Raw genomic sequence first — 12,306 nt, 5'->3', positions numbered from 1 at the left:
TTTCCAGTGTTTAATATTTCAGTCAGTGGAGTTTTTAATCTACAGAAATAGAAGCGCTCGAATACTATGAAAACTAAAAATTTGCATTTAAAAAAAAAAGTTGAAAATACAACTGTCTTGGTGAGAAGCAGAGAGAAAGAACAAAATGGAAAATAAGCGGTGGTGCAAAAAATCAGGGAACACTTAAAGTCGGAAGGGAAAAGCCAATTTAAGGTAGTAGTTAGCAGGGGCATCCTGCCACGGATTCTGTAATGACAGCGAAGGAGGGAGGTGAAAGAGGACGAGAGAGGCTGTGGCGGAGTCATGCCGGTCCCACTGCTCTCCCCAAGCCCGACAGTCCTGCTCGCCGCCAGCCCCACAGCTGCGGCGACTCCTGGCTGGAGACGTGCAGCACGGGCTCGTTGCAGGGGCTGATCCCTGCGACCACGGAGGACCCCCCCATCACGCCCAGGCACAGCCTCGGGCAGACGCCCCCAGCGCGTTTTCCTGCTGCTCCTCGCCAGCGGCGCGGTGACTTGGCTCAGGCAGGCTTGTGAGCAGCCCCAGCCCCTGCCCAGAGCCGCCAGCACGAGCCCGGCCGCGTCCCCCCGTGGCTGCGGGTCTCAGCCTAACGCCGGGCGGTGCTTCTGTCACCCGAGCTCCCGGTGCCGCCCTTTGGAAGAAGCACGGCTCTTGTTGGATGTGTCTCTGGGCATGGCTAGCGGGGTCTGTGAACCGAGCTCAGACAGAAGTGTCACACCTTTGTTGGCACGAAGTAGGCATGTCCTTCTGACAGAGCTGAAGCGTCTGCGGTGCCTGTGCTGCATTTGCCATGAGCCCACCACAACCGACGGCCCTTGGCGAGTCTCCCGAAGCCGAGCTCTGAGCAGCAAGTCTGCTGTTTCCCGTGCTGGCTCCGTCTCGTACGGTGCCCGTCGAGAGACGGGGCGGCTCGCCCTGTTCCGACTCTGCAACCTGGCCAGCCCCGCGCTGAGCAGCGCCAGGCAGGGGAACAGCCCTGGGGAACAGCCTCAAAAAAACGGTCTCAAAAGCCGCCTCGAGATCCCCTGAGGCGACCCCGGCGGCGGCGCTCAGCCCCCCGCGACAGGCTGCTTCTGCTCCTCCTCACACCCACGGAGCGGCCGCAGCCTGCCGGCCGTGCGGGAGCAGCGATGGGTGCGCCCTGCGGCTGCGGGCATCGCTTCCCGGCGCGGGGGGCCGCGGGGCGGGGAGGGGACACGGGGGGGGACACGGGGGGGACACGGGGAGGGGACACGGGGGGGGACACGGGGAGGGGACACGACCCGGCGGGGACACGGGGAGGGGACACGCGGGGAGGTGACGGGGGACGCGGGGCGGCGGCTGCGCGCCGGGGAGGGGACGGCGGCGGCGGGGGCGTTGCGGGGGGGTCTCGGCCGCCCCCAGGGAGCGCGCCCGGCCCCCGCCCGCCCCCCGCCCGCCCCCCGCCCGGCCGTGCCGGGGCGGCAGAGCCGCGGGCCCCGGCGCCGGGACGACGATGGGCCGGTGGCGGGGCCGGGCGCGGGGCGTCGCGGTGGCGGTGGCGCACGGGCTGTGCTCGGGCTCGCTGAACATCCTGCTCAAGTTCCTGCTGGCCCGCTACCACTTCGCCTTCCTGACGCTGCTGCAGTGCCTCAGCAGCGCGGCGGCGGCGCTGGGGCTGGAGGCGCTGCGGCGGCGGGGGCTGGCGGCGCTGCCCCCCTTCGGGCCCCGCCTGGCGCGCCCCTTCGCCGCCGTGGCCGCCCTGGCCACGCTGCAGTCCACGCTCACGCTGTGGTCGCTGCGCGGGCTCAGCCTGCCCATGTACGTCGTGTTCAAGCGCTGCCTGCCCCTCGTCACCCTCCTCACCGGCGCCCTGGTGCTCCGCGACGGCATGCCCTCGCCCGGCGTGCTGGTCGCCGTGCTCATCACCACCTGCGGCGCCGCGCTGGCCGGTGAGTGCCCGCCGCTACCGGGGCTGCGCGGGGGGCACCGGGGCGCTGCGAGGTCCCGGGGGAGGCCGGGGGGCCCCCGGGGGCACAGGAGGGAGGGAGGGCCGCGGGCCGGGGGCCGGCACCCAGCGCGCTGGTGCCCGGGGCTGGCGCCCCCGCGAGCCGCGCGTCGCCCCCGGGAGGAGGCGGGTTGGTTTGGGCGGGGGGGGGCTCAGGAAACCGCTCAGGAGGCTCGCAGACCCCCCAGAAATAAAAGAAAATCTGTCGGGAGGTGAGCGTGTCCAGCCTCGGGACCTGCATGACGAATCCCGGGAGCTGGGGAGCGTGCGCTGCCGCCTGTTTCCTAAATATCCTCCCCGAGCAAATCGGGGCTCTCTTTCCATACCTCCGTGCAAAAACCGTGCTCCTTCCTCCCTGTGACTCCGCCAGGAGCTGGTGACCTGACCGGGGATGCCATGGGCTACGTGACGGGCGTGCTGGCCGTGCTGATACACGCCGCCTACCTGGTGCTCATTCAGAAGACCAGCGTAGACAGTGAATACGGACCCCTGACGGCCCAGTACGCCATCGCTGTCTCAGCCACCCCCTTTCTCATTATCTGTTCCTTTGCCAGCATGGACTCCATCAACGTCTGGTCGTTCCCGGGGTGGAAGGACCCCGCCATGGTTTGCATCTTCATTGCTTGTGTCCTGATTAGCTGTGCCATGAACTTTACCACCCTTCACTGCACTTACATCAACTCGGCCGTGACCACCAGCTTCGTCGGGGTGGTGAAGAGCATAGCAACCATCACGGTGGGCATGGTGGCCTTCAACGACGTGGAGCCCACCAAGCTGTTTATAGCCGGTGTCGTGGTCAACACCCTGGGGTCTGTCATCTACTGCGTGGCCAAGTACATTGAGACCAGGCGGCAGAGCACCTACGAGGACCTGGAGAAGGAAGCTAGAGCGGAAGAGGGAGCGAGGCAGGATGGGGACCAGGCACTGTTTGCCATGGAGGCGATTTCCCAGGAGAAGGGGGCCGAGGAGGCGGCAGTGGAAGGGTCAGCCAAAGGGGACAGCCAGAGCGGAGGGGAGGAGAAGGGCGGCGCTGAGGAACCCACCGAGGCACCGGCGGTCCAGGGAAAAGCCGCTGGCGCACCAGAAGGGAACAGGAGCTCGCTGAAGGATGCCTATCTCGGAGTATGGAGGTTGGTGAGGGGTGCTAATTATATAAAGAAGGATTATTTGATAGAAAATGAAGAGCTACAGAGCCCTTGAAAAGCAGGTTGGAAAACCCCACAAAACGTGTTGCTTGAGGACAGACGGCTGGTTCTCTGTACAGGGTACAGGGGGAGAGGCAGAGCATACATTTCCACATCAGTGCTGACGAATCAGTCCAAACCGTTTAGGATAATTTTACCTCATTGTCAAAAAGCAAAAGGTCAGAGTTTGCTCATGCTTTCGGCTTGCATTGAACTGCTTCCAATACATCCGTTCAGACCCACCACAGCTAAAGGTGCCGAGTCCTCTGCTGTGGATACAGAGAGAGTGGGGTGGTGGCAAGTCGCGGGGCACTTGCCCAGGAGCTGTGGCTGTGAGGGATGCCGGTGCCACCGGGTTAGACGGCAGTGCCAGGAACACGGCGGTGGCCTGTAGCTTGAGGCTCTGTGATGCGCTTCTGTATCTGTGTCCATCCAATTATAGGTACGCTACGTAAATGTGTTCCTGCAATATATAAGCTCCCGTTAACTGTAGTCTGTGTGCTCCTCTGTGTCGATATGATTGCAACAGAGCTAGAGATCGTGCCACTTTAATTACATTGGTGTTCAGTCACCCTCTTAACCGAAGAACCGAAATTCTCCCCGATGCTGTGGCCAGGCTGGGCCTCGGACCTGCTTCACCTCGAGTGGTTTGTGTCTTCAGGAGAAACACTTCTTTCTTGTGGTCGTGTGCAGGAGAGCAGAGCCAGACCCGAACTTGTGAGAAGCTTTGGTCAGCAGCAGCAGGGCGTTCTCCTATGAGCTTTAACTACATGTAGCACTGGGAATAGCTTGACCCGAATAAAATAATTCGGAAACGTTGGAAAGATTCGGCTTGGGAGGGCTATTAACAAACAAACAGGGAGAAAGCGTGTGCCTTGGGCTATCCCCTCCTTATACGTAGAGTCGGGAGGATCCAGACTTGAAGCTGGCAGCAGGCTATGGCAGGGCTGGGGAGACCACCCCTGGGGGCGTGTAGGGGCACCCACACCGGGGTCGGGGCGGTTTCGCTGTGCCCCGGCCGCAGCTGGGATGTAGCATGGTGGGGCTGCCCGGTCCCCTGGAGGAGAGCAGACAGGCGGGGAGCAGCAGGGTGCCTGGCAGGCTGGGACTGCTCGGGGTGCCCAGCACCAGGGTGACCACCTCGGGAGGGGGGAAGCTGCAGCCCTTTGCCCACATTGTCCCCTTGGGCCGCGAGGGGCAGAGCTGTCTCTCGATCTTGGGTGCTCCTGGGGGAAGCTGGAACATGATGGCCAGGGGGTCCTGTAAGCAATATGCTCGTATTTTGCACCAGGCACGTGCAACTGGGGAGGTGGGGGAAGCAAACTTGTGAGTATTTCTCAGCCTGGGGATGCCCCTTTGGGAGGCAGGAGGCCTGGAGCCAAGCCCTTGCTCAGGACCAGGCAGAGAAGAGGTTTGACCCTGAGTCTTCCTCTTCCCAGCAGCGCCCCAGCCGTCGGGCCGTCCTGACCACAGACTGGAACAAATCGTTAGCATTTCCTGAAGAAAACGAACCAAGCTGTTATCATTGTTATGGTTGCTGTTGTTACTGTTGTTATTAATATTATTATTATTTATTAAGCCACCGAACCATAAATCCGTTATTCCCACAGCCCTAATTAAGCAGTGCCTAGCCCGATGCCTTCTTCAGCCAAACAGGCAGCGTTAGCCTCGCGCTGCAATCAGCACTGAAATTGGAAACGAGCAATTTCCCCAGCAGGGCAGCTTTGCAAGATCGATCTCTGGGGAAGCAGTAGATTCTTGCCAATGTGAATACAGACAGAAAATGTTGGGAGCGGCAGCGTTTTTTGTAAAGGAGTACAGAAGTTGGGTGACCTGGTATCACCCACGAGTTTGGTTATAAATGGTTGTAAAGGCGTCGAGACTAAAAGCCTGTAGCTGCTGAGCCGTGGGGATGGGGCACGGAGGTCTGTGCATCACGTTACGTGTACCTTGTGCTTAAGAGTGGAGAGATGCTGGCTGTGCTGAAACATGTTTACTTTCTGTTCAAGCCCCAAAAGGCATCTTTTTTTCAATAAAAACACTATTTATTGGTTATGAGATAATGTAATTTTTTTTTTTATTATTTTTGTAAGTTTTTCAAATACATCCGAAAGGAGTTCGTGCCTGTAACTTGCAGTTGCCGTGTTATGAAACTCTTCACAGTGTCGAACTGCGCTGCAATCCGCACGGCTGGCTGAAGAGAAACCCGCATTTCTGCTCTGCCCGCGCTGAGCTCGGTGCTTTCTGCCCACGAGGAATGCGGATCTCTGTGCCACCTGACTGCCAGGCCCGGTGCAGCGCACAGCGCGTGTTTGGCACACGATATACAAGGCTCTCCACCGGGATTCGTGTTGCAGGAGTTTCTCCTGGGGGAGTTTACTGTTTTGCCGCTTACTGTTGTGGAAGTATCAGTAGAAACTTGCCGAAATTCTGCCAGTTTTGACTGTCAAAAAAGCCGCTGTTACCACGTTGTACATTTGCATGTGTAGGAAAAAATGTGATCATCTTGTATTCTGTTTATACCTTTAAATTCCCTAAATTAAAATGGGAATTTGGCAAACGCAACTCACTTTTTTTTGCAGTAAAAGAGACTGTCGCACAATAAAATAAAAACATTGCCTCGTGCTGAGGCATTTTAATAGCATCAGCGGAAGACTGCAGAATGAGATGTGGGAATAAATGCACTGCTTTCCAAAAGCCTTCTGGTTTTCTTATTGTCGCTACTCCAGGGTGCTCAATTTTGTTTCATTTCTAATTATTCTTGTGCCTTTATACCGTCCAAGCTTCCTCAGCATGTGACAGCACACTATAAATACTGTCGTTGACAGAGGGACTGAGGACACACAAAGGAGCACAAGAAATCTGAAGTGGCTGAGTCGTCTGTGGGGTTTTAAGTACCTGTTGTTCTCAGCAGTGATTTCCTTGGTACGTATTCACGGTGATTTACTGTCACTGGTGCAACTGCTGTAACTTTAGAATAAAAATGATTGAACGAGAGGATGCTTGTTATTCCTAGTTACATGATAAAGTCACTGCATTACTGAAGGACTTTGCATTTAGTTTATTTTGCAATATTCAGTAGTTACACTACTAGTTGTGTCACCTGCCAACCCGATGGGATGACGTAACAGTCATTTTTTTTGTAAATGAAACGTAGGTAATGTGCCTGTGGCCGAAACTGAGCTGTGCCCCGTAGTGGGGCTGGAAATCATTACAGGATTCACCCTAGAGGCCCATATAAATGTGCCTGCAGGTTAGAGGAGGGAACAGCCCTTGTTCCAGGACAATGATTGAATCCGATGCACAATGAGTGCTTTGAGAGTAAGCATTAATTTCGGTGTCGATATATCACCGAGTAACACCTGCTCTGGCACTGCTAAAGGCGCACGCATGCACATGCAGACAAACAGACATGCAGCAGGGAAAGGGAAGCCAGACTGGCTATCTTTTCTAAAACAAATTGGTTTTGGACAATTTGGCCAGAGTATCTGAAGGCAATGACAGTTAAGAGTAATCAATAAATTTGCATATGTTACTGACAGACTGATCCCGAGTTTACCAGTACTGCTAGAAAGAAAGTGATCAGCAATCTGCAAATAAACAGGTGAAAGAAATGCTACAGTTTATTAAACGATGCTCACACTCCTCTGTGTGTCCTGGGCTCGCTTACCGCCAGTGCTTAACAGCCTCCCCTAATTTCATTATCTCTGTTTGCTGCAGGCAAAGGGTTCGGTGCACTGAAGGGTTCAGGTGCAAGCCCTTCTGCTCTGGTCTCTAAAATAACAAGGAGGACTTGATACGGAGGCTTCTGCCGTATCATCCCTTCTTTTCTTTCTATTTTTCCTGGAAAGGAGTTGGGGGGAGGTGTGGACCAGCAGGGTCTTGTAAGTCCAGCTTGCTTCTTGCTGTGGCTGCCCCCAGCTCCCGGCGCAGCTCAGCCGTGGCTGCCGACCAGAGCCCCGTGGAGCTGGGCAGCGTGCGGGGCGTGCGCAGGAGAGAGGCCCCCACGTCACACCAAAATCTCCCCACGGTGGACACTGGTGTGGATAGCTATTCTGCATGTAAAACCAGGAGGAGATCACTTCTCAGTAAGAGCATTTTGAGCAGTAGAGCTATAAACCTGAAAAGGGGTTGCTGTTGTTATTGCTGGTTAGCCAGGCTCGGTTTTATTGCAGGTGGAGCTGAGGAGAGCCCGTCGTGCATTAATGCTAGACGTTGTGCTTGAATGAATTGGGGAGGGAAGGCACCTGAGATCACAGCCTGGGCAGAGAGCATGAAAACACTGCCAGGGGAGGTTCAAGGGATTGGGGCAGATGGGGAGAATGTTACAAAACCACAACTGCTTAGGTAGAAAAGCAGAATGTCTCTGTACATACCCCCCTCCAACACGCACGTCCATGGGGACTTGGAAGCCAGCGCCTCCACCAAATTTCAGCTTGTCACTCTTCTTACAAGGAAAGAAACAGTGACAGCGTCAGAAACTCAGAGCCAAATATTGCGGAGAATTTGCACTGAATGTACATGAATGTGGGGCCCTGCACGAGTAACACACATGGAGGAGAGGTGGCCCAAATAACCTATGGGGTGTGTGTGTGTGTGTGTCTCGTCTTTGTGGTCCTGTGATTTTCCCTCACGGATAGACATAAATTCTGCACTGGGCATGTTAATTTTGTTGATAAACTTGTCCTTTATCGAATCAAATCAGTGCCAGTTCCGTTCTCAAAATTATACCAGTTTTTGATTAGGTGGTATTGACTTTGTTCCTGACAAACTTTTAACAGAAGTCAGGATTTCTCTGGGAAAGAGCTACAGCTGCTAAGATCATAGACTGCTATAACTTGACAAGGAGGTGAATTGAGAGAGAAAGATGAGCTGTAGCTGGTCATGATGGTAAGCCAGTGGGCTTTGCAGGCTGCTGGAAGTACTGTGTATCATCAATAAATAAAAACAGCTACAGGCTGCTGTGCACAGTGTCATTAACTCCTTGCATCTCGAATTGGCTGAATTCTCTTGCGTGAATTTTCAGTCCTCAGAGTACCTCTGCAAACCTTTATGGTCCGGCCAATTCCAAAGCACATATGCTTGGTTCAAAGGTAAAATATGGTTGTTATTATTGTTTCATTAATAACAGCTAAGCATGACCAGAATGGTCTGTAATATCTGATCATGTCCTAGGGTGCCTCCTGGGTGCTGAACTCTTCTGAATCGCTTGAAGTTGCTTGTAGTCACTTGATCAAACTGGGGCTGATCATGCTGCATCCAGCTCTGTCATCCAACACAAACCGTGCTGTTTATTTCTCCACTCGGAGGGCCTACCTAACCGTGATAAAGCATACTTGTATACTTGCAAAGGTCTTTTATCGAACCATCTGCCGTAAGTACTCAATGCTATAATTCAAGAGGGATACTCAGCAATAGCTAGCTACCAAAGAGTAGTCTCGATTTCATGTGTCTGTATCACACGGAATTGTTCCTTATCATTTTTTCCTGTAAGATGTAGAAGATAAGAATGACAGCCAGAATTTGCTTTTTCACAGAAGATTTTGCAGGAGAAGTTCTGGCTAATGGTTACCCAAGCTTTAGACTTTCCCCAGTTTTATCTACTTCAATGCCATTCCTCAAAACCATTGCAAATTCTGGTCTTGAGTGAGCTTTGGTGTAAATTTGGCACGGTTCTTTTTTCTGTTCTCTTTCTGCAAAGAGATACCTTTGCCTGTACCCCTGCGGCTGGTCAGGCAGGGCACAACGTGGTCCTGTGCGAGGCGCACACCCTGTGACTCCTCTTCAGGGAGAGCAAAGCCGCAGCCAGCAGACAAAAACCGTCAGACCCCACTCTCCCAGACAATGACGAGGACATGCTGTTCTGTGATTGAGCTTAATTACTGATTTATACTCGTCATGAACAAGCACAGAGAGTAAGGCCTTCAGAGCTAAGGACGCTTTGCTGCACTCCCAGATTTGAAGCATGGGGTGAAACGGGAAATTATTTGCCCGTGGGGCTCCCACTGGTGTGTTCCATAAATCTGGGCTTCGCAACATGCAGGCAAGTAAATCAGCCAGCTCTGAAGCCTCGGGCTGCTGTGCAAGGGCAGATTTCCTAGGTGGCAACACGGAGCACTGCCTGCAACACCCTCCCGGTCGGTCGTGGCAGGTGCCCTCTTCCAGTAGTCCTTTCCTTTGTACTGAAACCTTTAAGAGGATGTTTATGTTGTGCCTTGGCCTGGCCTTCATTCAGGTGGACACAAACCTCGGTGAAAGCATTTTGCTGCATTAGGGGCTTGTGTTTCACCTCTCTGACCGTGTCTTTCCAGCAAAACAATGCCAATGAAGCACACCCACCCCAAGTCTCTGCACTCCCACTGCTGTGGTTGTAGGGCCGATGGTAAACGCGCCTCCTGCCAGTGCAGAGACTTTCATGGCACTGGGGAAGGGCCATCACCTCATCCCAAAAGAGCCTCTTCTCGGAAAGACCTGGCACACCGCAGCTCCCTGCTCAGGGTAACCCAGGTCCCACACGAGGAGCTCAGCACAGGTGGATGGTGGCATCATGGTGAGGGAAGGGAACAGTGCAAACGCTGCATGTGCTGTCCAGGCAGCCTATAACTGGAGCAGAAGTAGTTCCTTTACCTTTTTTATTTTATTTTATTTTAGTTTGGTCACAGCTTCCTCTGTATTTCTGAAAGGAAAAATGCAAATCCACTATTTCTTAATTTATTTATTTTTTTAAAGTAGAGAAGAATTACTGAAGAAGCAAGTTCCTGCAGGCAATACAGCACCGGCTGAGCTTGCAGAATAATTCAGTGTACGGAATGGATTAGATTGGCGGCTGCTTTATTTTCATTGCCTCTGAAGTAGCTGAGAAAACGAAGCTGTAAAGGTAAGGACTGTAATAAAGAACGAGCTCTGTAAAGCGGCTTTGCTATAGTGAGCCTTAAAACCCATTTGAGAATGCCAGAGATTTAGCATTATTCTTGAGCTGACTTGACACACAAATCTGGCGTCTTTACAGTTGAGCCTTCGAATGAAAAATGCTATAAATTCAATCTTCAGCAAGATGAGGGGTGAGCAGCCGATTCCCAGGGCACAGGCGGCACCGATACGCTTCTGCTATCAGTGAGCGCGCCATGCTGTGACGGGATATCTAATTCGGGTAAGCGCGTTTCCAGCACTAGGACGCATGAAGTCTGACTGTGGGTGGCTGCCAGTAGAGACACACAAGATCAATTTTGGAGAAAAACTGCTCTCGCTTTGACTAAAATGCTAAGCTTGAGTAATAACTTAGGACTATTGTAAGCTATCAAGAAAGGAGGAAAGCCAAGAACTAGTCACACAGTCACATTTCCAAAGATGCACAGTGCCGTTGCTCTGCATTTGTCAGTCAAAATAATGAATTAATGTTTGAGCACTAGTGACACGGAAGTTTATCATTTGGATTACTTTAAATCCAGCAGAGCTATCTGATCCACATGTAGGGGTGGAAAGCTCATGAGCTGCTTCCTCAGGAGCAACCTGGGTCGGAGCTGTTGCCACCAAAGCACTTTCAGTGGGCTACAGCTGGCTGGAGCATCCCCCATCCAAGGCAAGATGAGACCCGGGAGGATGGAAATAAATACATCTGCTGCCTCTTTCTACCCATGCCTTTGTGTACCCAGCTGAAATTTTGAACTTCACAACCATTTCAAGTCGCTGGTCCTGGCCGCTGCTCTCCTTCCTTCAGGGGAACGCTCTCACCATGCCCAGCCCATGTATGTGCCGCCCCAGGTGCTGGAGGCAGCAATATGGAAAGGATTTGGGCTAGCAGCCCCAGTAAATAACAGCGACATATTTTGCATGACAATGCCTGAAATGACATTCTCATTAAGCATTGCCAGAAAAAAAAAAAAAAGTTGATTTTTTGGACCACAGATTTCAGGCTAATTTAGTCATCTTTGTTTCTGCTAGCTTGCTTTCTTGAGAACTTGTGAAGATTTGGGTGGACTACTCGATTCTCTTTTGGCCTGTCTGTTAATACGATGTGAGATAAAGATTAGACGAGCCACTCAAGGCAGTGTGGTTGTTACAGCAGTCGTGACAGGAGCTGCTGTGTTCCCAGAGTGGTGTGTGTGTTTCAATAAAACACATTAGACTTGGAATATAGCCAGGTCTTTTATTGCTGGGCTCTCCTCAACTGCAAACAGAATCGCTCTCCCTCCGACATTGTGCTGTCACTTTCTTTTGCAAAAGGGGATATGAATATTTGGCATCATATTTGGATTTTTCATCCATTGATTTGTACCATGAATTAATTCTGTATATTTTGTGAGATCGATGTGTTTCAGGAAAATTAAAGAGCCTGTTCTGCTATGCTACATTGTCATGGTCCCATAATGTCAATGAAATTGATTGGGAATACGTTGGTTCAGGACAAATAGGTCCCACGCAAGCTGTAAGCATCGCTCCCGCCTAGGAAGTGATGCGCACAAAGCTGCAGGGTTCCCTGCTGTGGCAGCAGAGAGGAGTGTAAAACATCTCCTCTGAGGGAAGTGTGACTCGGTGTAGCTGTCACAAGCGTTACTGAGATGTTGCTCAAGAATTTTTCTTGTTACAATTTCAGGAGTTGTGGGGCAGTTTCCTGTGGAAATCTTTGTCTGCTTGCATTAGGGATATTGAAGGGAGACCTTTCTGCTGACTGTTGTTTCTCAAAGCGCTACACAGTTTGCTCTTATTTTGCCATCACCGAAGGTTTTCGCCGTGCTCCCTGTGTCCAGCCACAGACCCTGTTCTGGGAGACACCTGCCCCGTGTGCTAGGGCGCAGCCAGACAAGTTGTGGATCCGCCACTTGGCACAATGCAGGGGGGAGGAACGACTGGTGCAGGAAATGGGGAAAGGATGAACTCGGGGGGACTAAAAACTTCCTCCATCAGTAGCAGATCCGCTTGAAGAGATGTATGCTGTGTGTTCTTGGTCCAGGAGTGCGTCACCTGGATGAGCAACTGCTGCATGTGTGTGTGCAGAAGGAAAGTGGCGGCATGGCTCTAGACTGAGGGGTGCTCCTGGGCTCTGCAGTGAACCACGGCTGCCTGAAACCTGTAACTGCATCTCTAAAGCAATCCCGAGTGTGACAGCAAAATGTTTCCATTGATTTTTATATTTAA

At 52.7% G+C, this 12,306-nt stretch overlaps 1 protein-coding gene across 1 annotated transcript; it reads left to right on the top strand.

Moving 5' to 3' along the window:
- The first annotated feature begins 1,469 nt into the window (after nucleotides 1-1,469).
- On the top strand, nucleotides 1,470-6,168 carry SLC35D3 (solute carrier family 35 member D3). Its single transcript, XM_048075785.2, has 2 exons — nucleotides 1,470-1,931; nucleotides 2,358-6,168. Exons 1-2 carry the CDS (start codon nucleotides 1,496-1,498, stop codon nucleotides 3,185-3,187), a joined length of 1,266 nt encoding a protein of 421 aa, XP_047931742.2. The 5' UTR covers nucleotides 1,470-1,495; the 3' UTR covers nucleotides 3,188-6,168.
- The last annotated feature ends 6,138 nt before the right edge of the window (nucleotides 6,169-12,306 follow it).

Source organism: Anser cygnoides, chromosome 3 (genome assembly GCF_040182565.1).
Source record: "Anser cygnoides isolate HZ-2024a breed goose chromosome 3, Taihu_goose_T2T_genome, whole genome shotgun sequence".
NCBI classification, from domain to species: domain Eukaryota; kingdom Metazoa; phylum Chordata; class Aves; order Anseriformes; family Anatidae; genus Anser; species Anser cygnoides.
The sequence above is the reverse complement of the archived record's forward strand: the minus strand, read 5'-3'. Positions and strand labels throughout refer to the sequence as shown.

Coding starts and splice junctions, on each gene's coding strand:
- SLC35D3 (XM_048075785.2), top strand. CDS start 1,496: ATGGGCCGGTGGCGGGGCCGGGCGCGGGGCGTCGCGGTGGCGGTGGCG. Junction 1,932..2,357: donor CTGCGGCGCCGCGCTGGCCG/GTGAGTGCCCGC, acceptor TGACTCCGCCAG/GAGCTGGTGACCTGACCGGG.